Source organism: Mus pahari, chromosome 1, assembly GCF_900095145.1.
Source record: "Mus pahari chromosome 1, PAHARI_EIJ_v1.1, whole genome shotgun sequence".
Lineage (NCBI taxonomy): Eukaryota > Metazoa > Chordata > Mammalia > Rodentia > Muridae > Mus > Mus pahari.
In genome coordinates this window covers 103,142,174-103,164,205 of record NC_034590.1, presented here as the reverse complement: position 1 = coordinate 103,164,205, position 22,032 = coordinate 103,142,174, and the positions used below count along the sequence as shown (strand labels likewise).

General features: G+C 47.8%; 2 protein-coding genes across 6 annotated transcripts in view; one reads left to right on the top strand and one right to left on the bottom strand.

The window, feature by feature from the left end:
* Positions 1 to 2,203, bottom strand: part of Bccip (BRCA2 and CDKN1A interacting protein) — an 11,989-nt gene extending 9,786 nt beyond the window's left edge. Inside the window, exon 1 of the mRNA XM_021193834.1 lies at positions 2,008 to 2,203. Within this exon, the coding sequence (XP_021049493.1) occupies positions 2,008 to 2,184 (177 nt within the window). The 5' untranslated portion in view covers positions 2,185 to 2,203. The remainder of the gene's footprint in view (positions 1 to 2,007) is intronic.
* Positions 1,052 to 22,032, top strand: Uros (uroporphyrinogen III synthase). Of its 5 annotated transcripts, none has more exons than XM_029535493.1 (10): positions 1,052 to 1,775; positions 9,134 to 9,270; positions 9,491 to 9,574; positions 11,423 to 11,519; positions 12,730 to 12,804; positions 14,272 to 14,346; positions 16,891 to 16,971; positions 17,429 to 17,514; positions 18,372 to 18,470; positions 20,989 to 21,748. In XM_029535493.1, the coding sequence occupies exons 2-10, from the start codon at positions 9,208 to 9,210 to the stop codon at positions 21,124 to 21,126; spliced, it is 798 nt and encodes a 265-aa protein (XP_029391353.1). In that variant the 5' UTR covers positions 1,052 to 1,775; positions 9,134 to 9,207; the 3' UTR covers positions 21,127 to 21,748. The 5 variants fall into 5 exon arrangements, with proteins under 5 accessions (XP_029391353.1, XP_029391350.1, XP_029391348.1 ...); XM_029535490.1 differs by lacking the exon at positions 1,052 to 1,775 and adding an exon at positions 2,277 to 2,537 and having other exon boundaries at positions 9,181 to 9,270; XM_029535488.1 differs by lacking the exon at positions 1,052 to 1,775 and adding an exon at positions 2,550 to 2,638 and having other exon boundaries at positions 9,181 to 9,270.

Genomic DNA, 22,032 nt, shown 5'->3' with positions numbered 1-22,032 from the left:
TTATCCCTGATACTCTGAGCTGTGACGTCCCTTTATCCCTGATGCTCCATTTTGTTGCTGAAAAGCTTTGAGGTCGACCTTCCAAGACAATTCTCATGGGTTTTTACATCAGAGAGATGAATTGTGGGTGAATAAATGTAACAGAGAATGAAAAACTTCAATTAAGTAAAAGGAGAAATACCCACTGAGGATTTCAGAACGGATACATGCCCTAAAAGCGCTAAGTTTCCTCTGCTCAGCAGTTAAGAGCACTGGCTCCTCTCTGGAGGACACAGGCGTGATTCTCAGCAAGCACCCACACGGAGGCTCACAAGCACCTGGAACTCTAGCCCCGGGCTCCAACGCTTTCTCACGGTCTCTGTGGACATGGACTACATACAGCACATGTACATATAGGCCAACACACATACACACAAAACTTAAATGCATATATGAAGGGCAAAGCTACACTGGCAGGGCGGGAGAGATGGCTCAGTGGTTAAGAGCACTGACTACTCTTCCAGAGGTCCTGAGTTCAATTCCCAGCAACCACATGATAGCTCACAACCATCTGTAATGGGATCTGATGCCCTCTTCTGGTGTGTCTGAAGAAAGCTACAGTATACTCTTATACATAAAATAAATAAATCTTTAGGAAAAAAAAAAAAAACATTCACAAGGTGGGAACTCTCTTGTTCTCTTGTTTCTCTCTTGCCCTCGAGCTCTTCCCTTCTGCCCTCCCTTCTCCATTCCCTTCCCCCTCTCCCCACATGTTCATGGCTAGCCTCTACTTCTCTACTCTCTCCCTCTCTCTGCCTTACCTCTCCTCCCCACGCCCTGAATAAATTCTATTCTATACTGAAAACAAACAAACAAGCACAGAATCCTGAGCTTGATTATCAGCACTGCAAAAACTAGAAACTAAAGTTGCATATGATTTCACTGTGGTTATCCCAGCCTTAATTTCACCTTTTGAACGTGAAGAGGAGGAGCAGGAGGAGCAGGATGATGAACAGGAGGAAGAGGAGGAGGAGGAGGAGGAAGAGGAGGAGGACGAAGAGGAAGAGGAGCTTTATAGTAAGCAGACAGGAGATGATGGAGGTACAGACTAGATTAGCTGCAGAATCAATGATAAGGTGTTTCTGGGTACTTAAGGGAAAGCTAACAATTTACTGATGGACTGATGTAGCGTGTGAAAGGAGAAGTAATTAAAGTCAAAGGCCAAATTTAGGGTTTGAACTGGAAAACTGTAACAGAAATGGTGAAGAGACGGGAATAAATTACAAGCCCTGCTTTGGACAGTCAATTTCTAAGACAGCAACTAGCTTGAACAACCACTCAAGCCTAACTATTCACCAAGAAAGAGGTGCTTAAACCACCTGGAACTAGATAATAAGAAGTCTGAGCAATCCCAGGACTCAGGAGGCAGAAGCAGACGGATCTCTGAGTTCGAGGCCAGCCTGGTCAAAAGAGGGAGTCCCAGGATAGCCAGGGCTACACAGAGAAACCCTGTCTGGAAAAACAAAAACAAACAAATCTGAAGAAAGGACATCAGTTCTGTGAGGCGATAAAACCAGTTTGACCAGGTCGGCTGTCCCAGATTGGCAGTAAATGCGGTCTAGCTGAGATGTATATTAAAGGGAAAGCTGCAGGATAAAGAGCATTTGAAAACTGTGCCATAGGACAGAGCAGGTTGCCTTTAATCAACTTCAGAGAGCCAGCGTGAGCTTGGCTGTGTAGAAGCTGGAGAGCTGTTGTAGGGAAGAGGAGAGACTAAACTTCACAGGTCTCTGAAGGTACGTGTGCGGCTGGCAGGCTTCTGGGATGGGAATAACTCATCCGGGAAGGGCCACAGGGAGTGTGTAGAAAAGCCCGCAGTGGGAACCTGGGTAAGGATGTGTCCTATACCACAGTGGAGGGAAATCACAACTCTCCATATTTCCCATCACGTTCCCACAGCTTCGGCTGCCTGCATGGTTTTCTCCTTCTCAGATCTACTCCAAAAATATGGTCACGTGTGCCTCTCACCTCGTCCACGATTTCGTCGTCTTCATCCTGTTCTTCGTCACTGTCTTCATCGTCTTCTTCCTCATCCTCCACCTCATCCTCCACCTCATCCTCTTCTTCCTCCTCCCGCTGGCCCGCTGCTCCCAGCGGCCGCTGAACCCCATTTCCCACCGCTCGCTTCTTAGCCTTGGATGCCATGTCGCCGGTCACACTGCGCCTGCGCGAGTCCCGCCCCCCCCGTCCTTCCGGACTCTGTCTAATCCGACTCGGGGGAGACAGTAAGCACAAGTTCTCCGCGGATCCGGCGCGACTAGAAAGCTCCGGGGTTCAGTCCCACTGGACTAATCTACCACAGTTTCTTCCACCTTGGGGCCGATGGTCTAGCCTTCTCATTTTCTCTCCACCCTCCCATCTTCTTCACTCTCTCCGAATCTCCCCCTCTGTGCGTAGTGGTTTGGCCGATCCGTCTGCGTTCCTTCCGCCGGCGCCTGGACGCCCCGGTGTGAGCACAGCCAGATGTGGGCCAGTGGCCCCGGTCCCTCGGGTCTGAGGTACGAGCTTGGGGCGCGCTAGCCGGGTGAGAGGCCGCTCTCGGTCATCTATGCTCAGCATCCTCGCGGCGTGCAGGTTGTCCTGCCTCTTAGCCCGCGAGGTAGGTGTCGGGCCCAGGACTTGACTAGGACACGGGCCTGTGGACGTGCACGCTGGTCTTCGCGATCCCTGACACCGCGGGGCTGGATCCCGGAGCAGCTGCCAACCTCGGGCGCACTGGTGCTGGTGGCGACGGCGTACGCCGGAAGGTCCGCCGATCCAGGCAGGGCCAGCCCCGCGCCATCTCCCTAACAAAGTTCTAAGTAGACTTTACGACCTTTGCTACTTCAGGCCCACGGCGTCGTTAAAAAAGAATTTTTTGAAAAGAATAGAACAGAAAGTAGGAGATCGCGGCAAGTTAACGAGTGTACCCCACTTCTGCCACCACTTGTGACTAAACGAACTACTTGTCCAAAGTTTCAGATCTATTTCTAAAGAAACTGAATTTTTGGAAGAAATGCCCTAGTGGTTAAAACCCGTATCAGATAATCCAGTCTACAAGTCTACCAGTCTACAAGTCTACCAGGTTTATCCCTCAGTCCTTTTGCAGTTTGCAGCTCCTTGTAAAGATTATTGACAATGAAATCATTAAGTAGGGGAAATATTAACAATAAACTCTGGTTCTCCTTTTTCTCAAAAATAGCAGCAGCTTATGAAGTATGTTTGATTCCCAAACCAGAGTGAGCTGGCCCTAGAGGTAAGGAAGCCTTTGCCAGAGAAGTTTAGGAAATGTGAATAGCCCCACTGGTCATAAATAGGAAATAGGATACCAGGGACCCCCATTAGCCCAGCCCCTCCCCCCATGATGGTATTCTGTGGAATCCAAGTATCCTGGGAGTGTCTTATCTACCAAGCTCTATCTCAGACAGTAATGACACCAGGGCTCCACCTCTGATACGTAGCTTTGTAATTGTCCAAAAACACACACCTATAATCTATTGCAAGGCTAATAATAGCTTGTCATGCATACCTGTCCCAAGGTATAATAATATCCCAAGGTATAATAACAGAAAAAAAAAAAGATTTAAAACATGTCAATAAAATTGCACTGAGACTCCTGAACATCCCCTCTCCCCTCCCCATGTCTTTATAGTTTGTTATGGTAAAGTATACATAGCCAAACTTAGCACTTGAGTGCCTGGTTCTTGGCTCACGTTCATCCATACTGTTTCATAACCACCACACTATCCGTCCTTTGACTGTTTTATACCTTGCAAAACTATCCTTTAAACAGTTCCCCAGTATCAGGCCAGGAGACAGCTACATAGTGGGTAAAATGCTTGATGTACCAGCATTTCCCAGCTCCTGCATGCTGCAACTGTAACCCTAGCACTGGAGTGATGGCCAACTAATCTACAGAATCAGTGAGCTTCAGGTTCAATGAGAGACCTGTTTCTAAAAATGAGATTAAAAGCAGTAGAAGACAACACCTTTCATCAGCAGGTACCCATGCATACACAAAAAGAACCAGTTGCCCAGCATCACCTTTCACTGCCCCCTGGCTGTCATCTGTATAATTTAACAAAGGGCTTTAATTGTAATCACAGTACTCAGGCATCATGATTTCTTTCTTTCTTTTTTATTTTTTGTTTTTTCGAGACAGGGTTTCTCTGTGTAGCCCCGGCTTTCCTGGAACTCACTCTGCAGACCAGGCTGGCCTTGAATTCAGAAATCTGCCTGTCTCTGCCTCCCAAGTGCTGGGATTAAAGGCGTGCACCACCACTGCCCAGCCATGATTTCGTACCTAAGGCTGAACAGTTCCCATGGCTCATATAGTCTTCATATTTAGTCTTATGTCTGCGGACACTTAGATTTGCTTTTAGGTTTTACCTATTAGTGCTCCTGTGAACATGAGTGTACAAATATCTCAAGTCTCTGCTTTTGTTTTTTTGGTTTTTTTTGAGATCTGCCTAGAAGTGCAATTATACATCATACAATTAACTACTTTTAATTATAGTCATACAATTAACTACTTTTAATTTTTTTAAATAATTATATTTTTGTAATTTCCAAAATTTTTCCACCAGGAACCTGCTTGTATTACTTCTGCAGGGTAGAAAAAAGGAAAGGCCTGTTTGTGTCCTCGGATTAATTCCTGATATCAAGCCCATGTGTTGTCTAGCACCTGTAAATAGATGGCTCACCTGTGCTGTGCTGACCGCAGGAACCTTAAGCAGTGGACTGGTAACTTCTGGCTCACTCTTCCTCTTTAGCACAGAATTTGTCTTAAAGGTCAGCTGGTAGCCAGTGGTTAGGAGAATGAGCCCCAGGCTTCAGATCTGGATCCTGATTCTATTTCTATCATTTATTCTGCTGACCATGGGCAAATTAAAAGACTTGGTTTCTCTTTCTTGTTAAGCTGCTTTGCAGGCTAAGTGAGGATTGTAAAATGCTTAGTCCACTGTGAGAATTTGATCTGTCAACCTGACTGGATTGTGAGATGTTCAGCTAGCTGGTTAGATGTCTTCCCAGTGTGCCTGTGGAGGTGCTTCCAGAAGGGATTTGCATGTGGATCTGAAGGCTGAGTCAAGTACAGAGAGCACATAGGCACTGTCTCATCTGTGGGCTGCAGGGAGCAAAAGACAAGGAGAGCAGCCCATCCTCTCCCTCCCCTCCTGATGCCTGGTGCCCCTGGGTTTTAGGCTCTCAGCTTTGGACTAGAATCTATCCTGTCAGTGTCTGTCACTTCAAACTTTCCTATGTGTTGAGTGCTCAGCATGTTTTGTGAGTGAGCATTCTCTGAAATAAAGGGTTTGCCAAGCTATGTGCTTGCTAGTCAAAAAAGGACGAGGTCCTAGGACACATTCTGTAACTGCCAGCAACAAGCTAGCAGCTGGATCTGACAGCCAAGAGAATTTTTGTGATAAAATTTTGAGAAAGGAAAACAAATTGAATATAGAGCTAGCACTGGCTATGAATAATAGGGGTAGGGTAGTGGAGTCACTACATGGGAACGTTTGTGCATGGGAGGCAGTGTGTAAAAAGTTCTTGCTGCTTCAGGATTCCAGGTTGGGTTAGTCCAGAAAGTTTGGGGGGTACATTGCAGCTGGTGTCCTTTCAGACACTGGCTGTTTTGAAGGCTTTTTCCCCCAGAAGTATTTGTTCATACCATAGAAAAATATACTTTAAGGTTACCCAACATCTTTAGAACCGGGGAAACGATTGCATTTCCTTAAAGAGATCAGAAACTAACTCCCAGGAGTAAGGCCACGCTCTGGGTTAAAAGAAATCCCAAGCCCTCCTTGAGCATACTTGTTCTTTCTCGGGGACATCCAGACTCTCTGCCTGATGCTGGAGCATCTCTCCTTACTGTCCAATTCAGGAGTCAAATCCAGGGCCTGGTGCTTGCAAAGAGCGTGGTCTGTTCCTCTGCGCTGTGCTGTTGTGGTTCAGGTTTTGATTCAGACATCATTGACTCCCAGAACAGTCTCCCTGGTTCCTGGAGAGGTAACACCTAGGCTGTCAGAACCCTAGTTACTATTTCGTCACCTCACAGCACTTGTCAGTACCTGAAATTACCAAGTAACCTCAAGCAAATCCTGTAGACTTGACTCTCATGAGGAAGCTTCCAGGCCCAGAACATTTGGGCTCACTGTCCGACAACTAGAAAGACAAGTGAGAGATTGACTTTATTGGCTTTTCTTTCTTTCTTTCTTTCTTTTTTCTTTTTTCTTTTTGTTTTGTTTTTGTTTTTTTGTTTTGTTTTGTTTTTTGTTTTTTTTTTTTTCAAGACAGGGTTTCTCTGTATAGCCCTGGCTGTCCTGGAACTCACTTTGTAGACCAGGCTGGCCTCGAACTCAGAAATCCGCCTGCCTCTGCCTCCCGAGTGCTGGGATCAAAGGCGTGTGCCACCACGCCCAGCTATTGTTTTTTGTTTGTTTATTTGTTTAAGCATGTCCTCTGTGAACCTGAGGTCTAGTATGCCAGAGCCTGGGGCCCCAACAGGCACATCAGCATTTGGAGGGCACAGCAAGGCTACAGGATTACCTGTTTTCCACAGCATCATATTTTGGCTTTTTAATCCCCACTCTCATTGCTTGCATTGTGGGCCCCAGAAGAATTCATTCTTCAGCAGAAAAATGCTAAGTTTTACTTACCACTAAATTTCATACCAGATTCCTAGAGCTCCCATTGGAAGATGCATTAGTGTCGAAGCCAAGAGACAGGCAAGAAGAGATATGTGTTAGGCCATGCATTTGAAGAAAATTGCCTTCCCATAACTATGTGGTTGGCAAGGCAGGTTGGGATCCACTGTACAAACCAACAAGAAGTGCAGGCCAACGGGACACGCAGGCTCTGTTCAAGCTGAAGCTGGGTCTGGAGGGAAATATTCCCACTTTGGGGAGCCCCATGCCGTTCTTGGTAATGCCTGTGGACTGATTGAGTCGGGCTCCCCAAAACTATCTGGGATGGTCTCTCTTCCTAAAAGTCTGTCAGTGCTGGATTTGGCCATATCTCCTAAGTACCTTCTTAACAGCACTAGGGTTACCATTTGTAAACAGGTGGAAACCAGCTGTTGATTGCTTTTCCATAGCTGTGGCTCGAGGACAGAAGAGAGCAACTTAGAGGAAGTTGTCATACATTTTGGCTCATGGTTTTAGAGGTTAGACCGTTATGGGGCTAAGGCTTGGTACTGTAGAGCAGGAGGCATGGCATTCTTCTTTGCCCCTTCTTCCACCCAGGCCTCTCTAGGAGGGTGCATTCTGAGGCAGGTTCTCCCTTTAATCCTTCCTGGAAACACCCTCACAGATACACCCGGGATGTGCTTTACGGGTCTCTTGAGTCCTTTTCAATCCAATCAATACTTAACTTATTGAGGTGTAGCAGAACATGCCTGTAATGCTAGCACTTTGGAGGCTGATACAGGAGGATTACCTTAAGTTCAAAGCTTAGGCCACATAGTTCCAACCAGCTTGAGCTATACTGCGGTGTGGTATCTTATCTCCAAAAAACAAGTCAGAGCACAAAGTAAAATAAGAAATTAGGATTTACTGTCGTAAGCATGGAAAACAGAAATGACATAAAGATGTGTGATAGGTCCCACAGGGGGCGGGGTCCCAGCTAGTAGGGTATGGTCCCACAGTGGGCAGGAGTCCCAGTTAGTGGGGTGTGGTCCCACAGGGGGCGGGAGTCCCAGTTAAGTGGGGTGTGGTCCCACAGGGGGCGGGGTCCCAATTAGCAGGGAAACATTTTGAGGATCTAGGGAAGGAGTAGGAACCATTCTACCTGCTTTTCACCCTCTCCCCCATTTCTCTGACACCAATGGCAGTAATAACTAGAACATCCTTTCCTAATTCTTATCCATTTAGCTGGATTTGGTTACTGATGTAGAGAAATTCATTTTGAGCCAGATTTCCTAATGTTCCATGGATGGACTCTTCCAGCCGTCAGTGTACCCAGAAATCACTTGTGAGCCATGCCTCCCAGAGCTCATTAGTTTCTGCTTCTAAGTGTCTTCTTTTGATGGGTCTCAACTAGATTTTCTATGTACATCTTACCTGGCATTTATTGTGAGACTATTGAGTGATTTTTAAAATACCTCTCATATATCCAGGAAGATAATGCTCATAACACTTTTGGATAATAAAGAAGTGGAAAGGAAGAAAAATCATACTAACACCTACTCAGAAATAAGTACTAGTAATGTGTATTTTCTCATATATTTGAACATAAAGCCAAACTACTTATGTAACTGTTCTTGCATGTTTTACTTAACATGTTTGATTAGATAACCATGTAATTAGGTTATTTGTCAAGATGTTCATGATTTTCTAAAACCGACATCATAGTTTACTTAACCAGCCTCTCATTTGATACTTATGTTGTTCCCATTTATTGGAAATTATAGACATGACCAAGAAAGTCTTTGTTTGTGTTGAGACAGGGTTTCACTGTGTAGCCCTTGCTGGCCTGAAACTTGCTGTGTAGACCCAGGTGGCCTGAGTTCACCTGCCTGAGCCTCCCAAGTGCTGGGATTAAAGGTGTATACCATCACATCCAGTCTGGGATGGAATTTTTATGCCAGTCTTTGTGTACTGTTTTGATTGTTGTCTTGAATTTAATTCTTACAGGAAGAGAGGGTATGAATTATGTAAATTTTTATGGGTAGTACATGTTGACAGCTTATGTCCAGGTTGATAGATCACCTCAGAAAGCTTGGTTAACATTTAATAGGCGTGGTTTGAGAGGTGGAAAAGCCAATATAGCTGTTTCTTAAAGGGCTTATGAGTGGTGTGGCTTGTTCATTTTGAAAAGGAAATAATTATTTATTTGTTTCCTTACTCATTTATTTACCTCCTTAAATTAAGATGCTCCTTTCTCTATTTGCCACTGGTATGACCCAGAACACACCGTGTGTCTCTGGCTAGCCACCGTCTGGCTTAGACACTTGATTTCACTAATGGCTCTCACTTGCCTTTCCAGGCAGTATCAGCTGCTAACACGCTCTCCTTCGGCCTTATCAGTGACAGGGGGCTTGAGAAAGACCAAGCCCATTTAGCTCAGCACAGGCGATCAATTGCCTCATTCTTGCCTCTCTCCTTCCAACATCACCTAGGAACAGTCTGAGATCTAACTAAGATCCATTTCCTTGCTCTGTTGCAGCGTCTTTTAGAAGGACTGCCAGGCACAATGAAGGTTCTCTTACTAAAAGATGCCAAGGAGGATGACAGTGGCCAGGATCCATATATCCAGGTAAGTGGCCGAGCCTTATTCCGTGAGCCCCTAAACTGGAACCTCCTTGCTCCTGGAGGCTGGGGTGGGGATGCTAACACGTGGTGAACTTGGTGCATAGCTAATGTGATGCTATGCTCCCTCTGTGTTTCCAGGTAACATTTGGTGAATAATATGATGTCACTTCCCTTATTTTCAAGACAGCCCTGGCCAACCCAGAGTGACATTCTTTCATTTGCAGGAGCTGCAATTGTGTGGCCTGGAAGCCACACTGATTCCTGTTCTGTCGTTTGAGTTTATGTCTCTCCCCAGTTTGTCAGAAAAGGTAAGCGCTCCAGGCTAAGGCTTGCTGTCTGTACAGTTCCTGCCATACCAAGCCATGAGAGTGTTCACTTCATTTTACCATTAGACATGGTCACAGGGGCAGTACACACCTGATGGTGGGGAGACTTCTCATAGGCTTCTCTGACTAAGCTGCTGTCTCCTTTGTCAGGAGGCCATGGGCCCTGGAGATAGGGCCTGGGGAGCACCAGCATGGCTCTCACAGGTAGGGACCATTTAGTCCACTTCTGGCCTCTGCACAGACTACCAGGCAGGTGCTTCTGACTTTAGAGTGAGCTCTGTTATATGCCACGGACCGACTCAGTCGAAACACACACCCGTGGGGGAAGCAGGGTCTTTTGGTATGCAGGAAGGCACTGGTCGCGGTGCGAAATGACAGACAGACACACACAGTAAAGCTATATGCGTCTGAATGCGTTTTATTATTCAAAGGCAGGTAGTTTTATACAGAAAAACTGGCAATTAACTAAATTTTCTGGCACAGGGAAATACAAAATCAGTCAGGCAAAGACTTCGAAGAACAGGTACAGAACATCACATCTCTTAATCAGAACATCCGTAATTACATCCGTAATTAAAGATAAACTTTTAAAGGTTCAAAGTTCGCGGGAACATTTAATTAAGGTCCCTGGGTCTAAGCTCCATTGATGACTATCCATCTGTGATCCTTATCACCTAACTTCCTTTTACTGAGAGTCTTCAGGCACACTTTAAAACTGGTAACTGATGCTTTTCATGCCAGAGTGTCAAAGCCCTCTTTACCCACACATTTGTAGCCATAAGAATATATATATTGTTGGGAGGTTATTATTTCAATGTATTTAAGTGATAAATGTATAATTAATCAAAAGCAAAGCAGGGGATCTTCTGAAAGGCAATCATGGCCAGTGCTGTAGTTCAAAGGATGAACTCCTAGTGAACCCTCACGCCTGGATGCTCACACCTCTAGCTATCAAGGACATCTAGTAAGTAAAGGAACAGGTCAGAGAAGAGTCACACAGGCAAAGTTTGCCATGAGAATATTCAGCTCAGATCTCTCCAGCCAAGGAGTCTCCCAGCGAGTTCCATCTTAGACAGCCTTGTCATACAAGACCTTTTCCCTGTGAATATCACAGAGCTTCCGCCGGGATTGCAGCTTGGCTATGCGAAATCACGGTGTCTAAGTGATTCGTGTGATAGTTATAGACTCGTGCCAGGCTCTTGGCCAGGAAGACAGGGGTGAATGTTAAGCCCAGGGCTTCTGCCCACCACTTTGCTCTGCTCAGCAGATACTGCAGGAATCAGGTCCAGAGAATTCTCAAAGTGTTACAGATTGGTGGTGGCCCGAGGGTGTGCTGAGTGTGCCCATGAATGCCTGGTACCCAGTACTGCAAAAAACAAAGATTCAATACATAGCGGCTCAGTGCTGGCTCAGAAGTGTTCAGCAAAGTATTGTATCTGAAGCCCAGGCCTCAGCTGGGTTTTACCTCCTTCAGAGTCTGGTTGTGTTAGGGATGCAGATCAAGTTTTCCCTCCTGCTGCACCTTACTCCACTGGCGTGGCCCATGTTGGGTCATGCCCCTCTGCTCTATGTATCTCCCGGGTTGCAGTTGTCTGTCTCTGCCCTAGAAGGAGCTTCTTGAGGGAAGAGCTGTGACAATAAATGGGCTTACCCACAGCCTAGAATGTCTCCAGGCGCATAGGCAGCACGGCACTAAAGAAGTGTCAGGTGGGCGGAGGCATGAATGGGTAGGGGACCAGTTGCCTGCTTCTTTTCGGATGCATTTGGACTTTGGGGCTGTAGCTCTTTGAGAGGTGGGGTCTAAGCCAGCCTCTGTTGGTTTTGGAGCAGCTGTCTCATCCTGAAGGCTTTGGAGGACTCATTTTCACCAGCCCCAGGGCAGTGGAAGCAGTGAAGCTGTGTTTGGAGAAGGACAATAAAACCGAAGGTGAGCGTGGGTCTGCTCTGGAGTCCAGCAGACTCTTACCTGCTCCCATTTCTTCTGAAACACTGGAGTCTAGAGGGAACTGCATGCCCAACAGAACTGAGTGCCCGGGGGAACTGGGTCACAGGTGCCCCCTGAGGCCCCAGGCAGCCATGACTGAGAGTGTGCTCCCACTAGCTGTTTAGTTTGTTTTATTATATGTAATATTACTTACCTACTTGTTTATTGGGTACATGGCGTGATAATGTGTGTAGATATGAGAGGACAGTCCACAGCAGCCGGTTCTTTCCTTCCACCTCATGGGTCCCAGGGACCAAGCACAGCCTGTCAGGCGTGGTGGCAAGCAGCTGCGCTGGCTGAACTACCTCACTAGCCCTCCATTACCTTCTAAATGTTCACTTGCGTGTCTTGCCAGTTTCTTCTTCTAAAAGGAGGGTAAGTGACACTTTACTGAGATGATGATGAGAAAATTTAGTCTCAGGGAAATGCTTCCTGGCCCTACTGGGCCCTTTTCAGCACGCCTGTTCTTCCTCTCCATTAGAACAGTATGTGGTGAGCCTACCCATTTCCTGAACCCAGGCTCCAGCCTGGCTGACTACTTAGCTGACACTAATGGAGTACCTGTTGTACTTTAGACTGAGTGCCAAATACAGTCCTGGGCTGTGCACAGCACCGTGACCTCACTTTACAGTCAAGACACAGGCTTAGAGAGGTCTTCCAGTGAGGGGAAGTGATTGGGAGATGGTTAGTGCTGGGGTTTGGGAGTCCTGTAAGGCCTGGATTCATGCAGCCATCCTGGCTACTTTGGGCTCCTTGATCTTACTTGCCCTCAGTGACCTGGCCTTGGAGTAAGCTTCCTCACACCCAAACCATGTGGTTACCTTCATTACTAGCTGGAACATGCCATCTGTCTGCTCTGTGCCAGGTGTTCTGACCACGGGTTTTTGATGGACACTGCATATACTCTGAGCCCCATAGAGGGGCATCCAGGATGTTGCAAGGGACAGAGTGGGTAGTGAGGGACTGAGGGTGGTGCTGCTGCTGCTGTTGTCCCCTGGCACAAGTAGATGACTCACTTTGGATCCCAAGAGCCTAGTTTCCTGCTGAAGCGAAGGCTGGGGTCTTAGAATGACAAACGTAGAAGACGCAAACTACCACAGTGACATTTAGTTGGCCACTTTGTATAGCTCATATGTAACTTCACATTTTGCAGCCTGGGAGAAGTCTCTGAAAGACAGATGGAATGCCAAGTCTGTGTACGTGGTTGGAAGTGCCACCGCTTCTCTAGGTAAGGAGCCATCGGAAGATGAAGGTTTGAATCCTAAGCTAGATAGATGAGGTTTCATATTCAGATCATATACAATCCAAAACCTGTGAGCTGCTTATTTCTGGAATTTTCCATTTAGTCTTTTCAGACCATAGTTGACCAAGAGTAACTGAAATGGGAGGGAATGAAACTAAGATGGGAATGGGGGTGGGGTGTGTCACACATGCCTACTGCACTAACCACCAGCCTCATAGCAGTTCATCCTGCCTCAGTTCAGTTCCTGGGAATTCTAGGCTGCTTGGCTCACTCGTCCTGAACAGAATTCACACCTGCGTAAGCCATTTTCCTCAGACTCAGTACCTTTCTAATAGTCCCTGAGTAAAAAGCCCATAGTGTTCCCAGTGAAGCTGTCCTTGGTGGTGACAGGTCCTGGTTGTCTAGCTCCTGAATGGAATGCCCGTCATACCTCTTTCCTCTGGAAGTCGTGTGTTCCCTTGTGCAGGTGGCAGTCCTGAGTGGGCCCTGCCTTTATCTATATCCTCTGCAGATTAGCTGAGTGTTCACTTTCTGGAGAAGGCAGGAAGCCTTCATCTGTCTGCTGCTTCTCGTCAAGAAGAGCTTGTAGGGTGTAGTGGCACACACCTTCAATCCCACCCAGCACTCAGGAGGCAGGCAGGGGCATCTCTGTGAGTGAGAGGGCAGCACTCAGGAGGCAGGCGGGAGCATCTCTGTGAGTGAGAGGGCTGGGATAGTGCCCTCCCTAACTACCTGTATCCTAGTGCTACAGGTCCTTGTTGGTTGCTGTGAAACCTTCCCTCTGCCCCTTCCATTCCAGTCTGGCCATGCGAGCCCATTACCCATTTCCGGATGAAAGCTAATCACATCTCCCTGATGAAATGAGGGTTCTCTAAAGAGATGCTTGCAAAACGTAGCAGCTTCCAAATGCTGACTGTCTGATAAGCAGATGCCAACAGCTGGCCTCATTATCACATTAGCCCCAAGACAGTCTTATAGGGCTGGTGTTTTTGGCTCATGTAGATAAGTGGGGTTCAGAGAAGTTAGTTAAGACAAAGGCCCCTATCTAGGGGAGCTGTGCTCAGGGCACCCTCTGAAAGGACAGCTGCGGTCTTATTACTTGGCTCCAGAGGACACTTCGCTGTGAGTAGGAGAACAGCCTGGACATTTGCACTTTAAAGGTAGTGCGGGAACGAAAGAACTTCAGAACCTGAAAAAGGAATTCACCATTCATTCTTCTTTTTTTTTTTTTTTAAAGATTTATTCATTTATTATATGTAAGTACACTGTAGCTGTCTTCAGACACTCCAGAAGAGGGCGCCAGATCTCGTTACGGATGGTTGTGAGCTGGAGGCGCCTGGCTGGATGTGGTTGCTGGGATTTGAACTCTGGACCTTCAGAAGAGCAGTCGGGTGCTCTTACCCACTGAGCCATCTCACCAGCCCTCACCATTCATTCTTTATCGTTTTCCAGTGAATAAAATTGGCCTGGATGCAGAAGGAGCGGGCAGTGGAAATGCAGAAAAGCTTGCTGAATATATTTGTTCAAGTAAGTGAAGATGGACCCAGATGAAAGCCACCTTCCCCCACAAATGTGCTCTCAGGAAAAGAACTGACTTCCCATTGGTCAGCACATGGACCAGCTCTAGGGCTGCTGGGATTTAGATGGTGATTTACTTTAAGCTACTGATGGGCTCTAGGCTCCTGAAGAACACAGAAGAGAGAGCTGTAGAGTGCAGATTTTAGAGTGAGGGCTGGAAGATTGAGTGTGTCCTCTGTACATAGTGCCTCCTGCCCTCTTCCCCATCTGTCTAAGCCAGTTATAGACACAGGTACTTGCAGCGTGTCACCCAGCCACACAGACTGAAGTGGAGTCCTTCTGTTCAGTCTCAGCAGAGGAAATCTGGCCCTGCTCACGAGGTCAGCAGCCAGGCGCCTCCAGCCTTGCAGGCAGGTCTCTGTCATCTATCAGACCCTGCGTTGGATCAGGAGAACAGGGGGAATATAAACTCTGGTGCTTGCCTCTCACTGGGTCTGTAGCGTGCTGACTGACCCTTCTGGAGACTTGCTTGGGGAGCGGCTGGGCTAGGGTGCTGGCATGGCTTTGGCTTTCCTCAGAGGTTAGGAGCTGGGGATCTTCTTTTCCCTTAGCATAGTGAATGGCTGAAGAGAGAAGGACTTTCAATGGGTCTCGTTATGCTTTTCAAATGATGATGCAATTAAAGTCCTAGTTACCTGCTGCTAATGAGGGCCTTCACCCGGTTTTTGTTTATCAAGGCATTAATGAGTTTCTCTTGAAGTAAACCTTATGGCCCAATTTTAAAAATTACAAATCTACTTGCGGTCTGTGTTGTAACAAAGCCACCTCCTAGTTCTTTTAATTAACAATTATTTACTATGAGATAGGCATTGTTGTGGGCACTTACAGCTGCTGACTCGTTTAACCTGGTCACACATGATAGACAACGTCCTCTCACTGGCCCTCTCTTTGAAGGAGAGAATAATTACAATGTAAAAGGCATAGGATGAAAGATAGTCACGTTTAAAGAGACAAAGAAGCCAAGGAGGACTGTACTACCTTTTCAGATGGCCTCCTGGGTGAACAGAGTTCTTGCTCCCATGCTCCAGGTAGCCTTCAGTTGAGGCGGAAGTGACCCAATCAGTTCTTACCTACATCCAGGGCTGCTTCTTTGTCTGTGGAAACTTCCTCAGGTCCCTCCTCCTCAGCACTGCACTCCTCCAACTCCTGCACTGTCAGTCTTCTCTGGCAGTATGAAGGGGTGAAGGGGAGACTCTTGAATCATCCAGAAGCTCTTTGGCTGCCTTTGGCATGAAGATTGCTAGAAAACTGAGCTGTTTGGCTTCCTGTAGGAAGAGCTCTAGCCCCTAGCTACTTGCACCTTCAACCCACAACACTCCCAGGAGGGATTCCTAGGCTAGGGTTGAGAGAGCACAGTGCCTGAACACCGCTTTGAAAATGTTTGCCTAGGAGTGGTACCTGCAGCACTTCACTAGAAAGAGTACTCAGCAGGTACCTGTGATCTATAGTTAATCATCTCCCAGTCTGTTCGCTCTTCATGTTGGTACCAATATTTACAGAGCAGTTTGAATAAAACATCCACCAGCATGTCACCGTTGCTTGTACTTCAAACACAGTGGCCTCCAGCTATGCCTGTCACTCCGCTGCTGCTCCCAGAGTGAGTGCCAGCTGGGAGAGTTGTTTCATTCTTTCTGATCTCAGTCACCAGTGGTATGTTCAGAAGGATCATTTGGTATAGGAAATACATGATGCTGTGTACAACCAACACCTATTACATTTCTTGATCTGATATGGAGGAAATGGTTGGCTTTAGTAAAGTGCTTTGTGTTCGCTGTTGACGCAGGGGGGTTCTTGCATCTGATAAGCCCACAGTTTGGTTGGATGGTTCTGTTACAATATGCTGTCTGCTCTGTCAGTTGCAAAGCGCTCAGGGTTGACCATGGCCTTGGCTCTCCACACATGGAGGTGGGTGGTGGGCACAGTGAGATTCAGGGCCACTAGAGCAGCCTTCTGTCTTTTGTGCCCTTTGGTCACTTGGTCAAGAAGCTACTGGCATGGCTGGTTGACCAGTAGGCAGGGAACTTGTCTTTGTTGAAGGTGACAACAGAGGAAGTCCAAGGTGCCAGTCCCTTACTGTCTCCTGTGCATGTGCCTGGCTCATCCAGCCCTCCTCCAGAGCTAGGAAATCTCTACCAGCGCCAATAACAGTCTTACTTAGTTAAGTACATGGCCTCCATTCTAACTAGGGACCGTGAACCAAGGATCCTCCTCCTGACAGTTCACGATGCAAGGAGGGCAGTGGTGCCTTATTTCTGTGGCTTAGCTTTCCAGGCTCTTCACTGACATTCCCCCTTGGTTCTCCATGGAAACCTTCGAGGTCAGCACATTGCAGCACTTGCCCTTCCTGGTGGCAGGTGTTAGAACTGAGATCTTAAAGCAGAGCTGAGCCTGGTCCCCAGCCTCGCCCTCCTGGGAACTGCCCTCCCTGGGTCGCATGGTGTCACCCTTTGAGCTTTTACAAAGCTCTGACAATGTCTGCTTCTGTGTCCACAGAGCCATCTTCAGAACTGCCTCTTCTCTTTCCCTGTGGAACTATCAAAGGAGATACTCTTCCAAAAATGCTCAAGGACAAAGGTGACTAGAATTAGCTAAGGACACTCCGAAGATAATTGTCCTGAGACCCAGGAGGCAGACATGACCATGTTCAGGCAGAGCTGGGATGCTAAGCCTTTCTTGAGAGCTGTCTTAGACTGACTGCCAGCATGGCTGTGGGATTTATGGAGCAGCCAAGGTCAGAGCTGTGTGGACACTCACACAGACGCGGGAACCAGTAGCAAGTGTGAGTACTGAGGAAGGCTGTGCTGTCTGGACCTCTCTTGGCTGACTCAGCCTTCCCAACTGTGGATTGATTCCATGGAGCTCTGCAGGTCACACAGGGCTTTTGCCCCCTAGTTGAGCTTCCCATTTCTGAGGAGCTGGTTCTCAGAGGTATGGTGATCGTCCCCATCAGCTACACACTGCAGAGGGTGCAGAGCCCCCATTCCCATTCCCTGCAAAGTGAAGCCTGTCTGATGGTTTTAATTGTACCCAGGGATCCCCATGGAAAGCATGCATGTCTATCAGACAGTTCCACACCCTGGAATCCAAGGGAGCCTGGAGAGCTACTATGAAAATCAGGTAGGTAGGGCTTCCAGGGAACACAAGGCCTGGCAGGGCAGGCCCCAGGGGAGGAGCAGGAGCTGGGGGAGGAGAGTGCAGGTGTTGATTCCTCTTGGGGTTCTGTCATTTCCAGCCACATGACTAAGCAGATGGCTTTTCTGCAGCTCCATTTTTATGTATCAGTGATACAGGAATAGATGCAGCCAGTAAACTTTGAATAAGGATTAAAGGAGAGAAGTTCATATGAACCTATTTGTGTAGCATCTACCATATACAAAGGCCTGAGAGACATAGTGGCCTTGTTATTGCCTTTGTCCTCCATTGCATGGGGCAGAGCCCACACCCACATTGGGAAGAGCCCACTGTGGAATCTGGACTGGGATTGTGGAGAATGCTTCTTAAGTCAATGACTCCACCATTTCCATTCAGAAGTCACAGGTTCTGCATATCATTGCCTGTTCTAGGGGTCCCATTGGGACAATCCAAGTGCAGAGAAACCATGTAGGCTGTCTGTTCTTCCTCTAGCGGGTGGAAGTTGACAGAAGCCAACAAGAAGACTGTTGATTCTAGCAGGACTGTCTAACTCCAGGAGCTGGGGGTGTCTCCACTGCTGAGCCTGGGCTCCATGGAGTCTGTGTCTTCTGACCAAACAGACCGAGGGCCAGCAGAGCAACCAGTGGGAATTGCCAGCCTCTCCAACCTCAGCCTGCTTCGTGAACAATTCCTTCACACGGTGCCTTGGTGGGCTGAGAATGGCACCCAACCAGGGACCATACCGTTGTAGAGCTCCTGGGGCTGCTGGAGCTGGACCAGTGGTGTTGATGAGGAGTGGTGTCTAGGAGCAAAGGCTGGATCTCATCTTTTCCTTCCCACAGGGTATCCCAGCCAGCATCACGTTCTTCAGTCCCTCCGGACTTAAGTACAGCCTCGAGTATATCCAGGCGTTATCTGGCGGCAGCTTTGACCAGATTAAGGTATGGTATTCTGTGGACTTGGCCTTTTGCTCCTTACAGTCTCCTGGAATTTACACATTGAGTCAGACACCTATGAGGTAACTGTAGAGTCCAAGGGCCCGCTACTTGGTTAGAGGTGCTCTGCATACATTGCTAATCTCCTCTGGGCCGGTCTTATTCTAACTTGGGAATGGTTGTCCCCAAGTATTTTGTCCTGGATAGCTAACTATCTGGCCTTCCCCATGTGGCACTGTCCTTGGTTGCTTGAGGACTCAGGTGAGGCCCTTCTGTCAGGGTTTGGTGTAGCTTTAGTGCCTTACCCTCCTTTGTTCCCAGTTGAACATGTTGGCATGGTTCTCTAGACTAGAACTATCTCTTTGTTTACTTAAAGGATTTACACCACACTTTCAGGGACTGTATTTATTAGGAGTGTTCAAGTAACACAACACTTGTGGCATCTACAACAGAATTGTCCTTGACCAGATTCCACTGGGACTTAGGAGAAGGTACAAAGTGTGGCCTAGAACCCAGGGACAGTAGGTTTCATCTCCACCCCCATCCCAGAGCTCAGTCAGTCTGGTGATGTCAACACTTTGGCTTATCACAGTTGTCTCTCACAGGGGTGACCCACCTGGACATCCAGATGTCCCCAGTTTCAAGGTAGAAGGTTAGACACAGGGGAGATGAAAAGGAGGGACCCATGGTTGGAACCTAGACATGGTTGGAACCATGTCAGGCTGTGCACCATAGTGACACCTAGCCATGGTCCCAGCAGTTGCTGGGCAGTCATCAGATTTCTTACAGTCATAGCTTATGCTAGTCTGGTTGTGGGGATCCAGCAGGATGGGGGTGATTGTCCTCCTTACAGGAGGGACACTGAGCACAGAGAGGTTCAACGCCTTGCCAGGATTACCTATACCACGTTACTAGAAAGCCAACTTTTATGACTGTTAGTGGGGGAGGCACCTGATTCCTGCGGTCAGGATTGAAGAGAAATGGCCCATGGGTGCTCGGCACGGTCACTGGTCAAGTGACTACTCAGGCACCTGGGCAGGTTTAGCAGCAGTGCCAATGCTGCTCACGTGTCCGGACGAGTCACCAGGTAACCAACCATGGAGTGCATGTGCAGCTTGCTGATGGGACCGTGCCTCAGAACTCACCTGGGCTGACCATGCCACAGTGAGAACTCATACTGCCATGACCTTACTCAGTCCTCATCTTAAGCAAACCCGAGTGGGAGCAAAATAGACACTTGGAATTTCAACTTAGGATCCGGCTGCCCATACCGCCTAGACCCATGCAGCAGCTGGGTCATCGTGAAGGTGTGAGCCCATCTTAAATCTGTTCCATTCGTTTCTGTAACCCAGGGGCTCTTGGCACCTCCAGTCATCATTCTGCCACTGCTTAGTGCACCACACACCAGTAGTTAAAGATGCCACTGGGGTCTTGGGCTCTGCAACTGTCAGGAAAGAAACTTTCAGGGCTAACATTGGTGATAAGGGACTGTGGGTTATTCCAGAGCCAGAAAGGCAATACAAATGAAAGGGAGTCATTCTTCATCACTGGGACTTAGTGCCAGCCCCCCCATGGATACTTTTGAGGCTTCCAGAGGACAGAGTCCTGAGACCCAAGCATTGGGTGGCTTAGCATTCGCATCCAGTCAGCTCTGTCCTAGATTTGACAGTGGTCTTCCTTCCTCTGTAGGAGTCTTTATGAGACCCAGTGATTATACAGCACTGTTTAAACTACAGGGCATCAGAAGGTTCCAGAGTGACTTCTGACCTGTGCCTGCTGCTATGGCTGACTTACATATAAATGCCACAAGGGAGCCATGCCAGAACAGTGAGAACTTAATGGTACCTGCCACCAAATGGATAGAAGCCATTGCATTGTCTTTCTCTTCTGCCTTCTCACAGTGATCACATAGCCTTTGGGGTGACCATCTGTGTACCTGGAGGTTACACATGTGTCAGTGAGCATGTATCTGTGCAGCATTGACCAAGTGGTTCACACTAACCACTTCAGGAATCCCTCAGCAGCCCAGGGGACAGTCTGATTAGAGATAAGAAGGTGGAGGCAGAGAGAGAGAGAGAGAGAGAGAGAGGATGCCAAAGGCCTCTCTGCTCTGTGCTGCTGGGATTTGAACCCTGGCCTTCTAGCTTATTGACTATTCTGTGTGCCTGGGGGATCCAGACCCACCTGGGCACCCCATGCTCCACACCTGCTCCCACCCAGAGCCCCTGAAACTGGAGCAGGCCTGTCTGCAGCTGTAGTCCCTGAGGAGGGTATCCACCCTAGGTTTTATCCTCACACGGTAATACCCACGCCCTAAGGATAGGCACATTTCTGGCATGCGGTGATAGTGAGATGCTGAGTAAGGGTATTGTGCAGACTCTGAAGCCAGCTTCCAGTCAGGCGGCACTGCTGTTCATGTGAAACATCACGCAGGAACCACCTGTAAACAGAAAGCATCCAGACGATACCCGCACCCAACCCTTGCTGCGGCGCTGAGGCTGTCTCGTGTCTTCTTCCTTTGCAGTTTGTAGCCATCGGCCCCAGTACAACTCGTGCCATGGCTGCCAAGGGCCTGCCTGTGAGCTGCACTGCAGAGAGCCCCACACCTCAAGCCCTGGCTGCAGGCATCAGGAAAGTGCTGAAGCCAAACAACTGCTGCTGAAGTCTGCAGGGCCAGCTCCTTCCCTGTGCATGGGACAGCTCACTGCCTCTAGGATGGAACCCAGATCCAGAGAGGAGACCTGGAGAAGCTGCCTGCAAGCAGGTCACTGTCCTCCATGGAGTCCAGCTTGGAGCCTAGGTCAGGTTCACTGGCCATTAGATCACTGCCATTCGACCCAGGGGGAGAGAGAACTTCCTGTGTCTAGAAAGAAGGAAATGAAATCGACCATGTGGTGACTTGTGCTTGCTGCCCACTCTTTTACAAACTGTATTTCTTTCATGTTTACCGGTGTCTTGTCTGCATGTACATCTGTGTGCCATGTGCATAGCCAGTGCCTGGGGAAGCAAGGAAGGGTGGCAGCTCCCCTCGAACTGGAGTTAGAGACAGCTGTGAGCTGCCATCCAGGTACTGGGAATTGAACCCAGGTCCTCTGAAAGAATAAGTGCTCTCAACCACTGAGCCATAGCTCTAGCCCACTGTTATCATCTGTGGTTCTCGGTACAAAGTGGTGTTCTGGGACAACAGAACATCATAGTCTCTCTGATGCTGACCTGGTAAGAATGATAAATCGCTATGTGTGAAGTAGATTTAGTCATCATACAATAAATAAATAAATGAATAAGACTGAGCTGAGTGTGGTAACACACTCATCAACCCAGCACTGCAAGAAAGGAGACAACAGTCAGGATTTAAGGTCAGCCAGGACTATATAGTGAGACACTATATCTAAAAATTCAAAAAAAAAAAAAAAAACACTTAAAAGTTCTGGATTTTGGGAAGGGGTGGCTGTGGATAATCATACTTTAAATACAGAGATTTCTTTTTTATCTCATTCTGAAACATAACTGCAGCATATCTATCAAACTGGCTGCTTCTGGACTGTGTATGTACATGCATTTGTGTGTG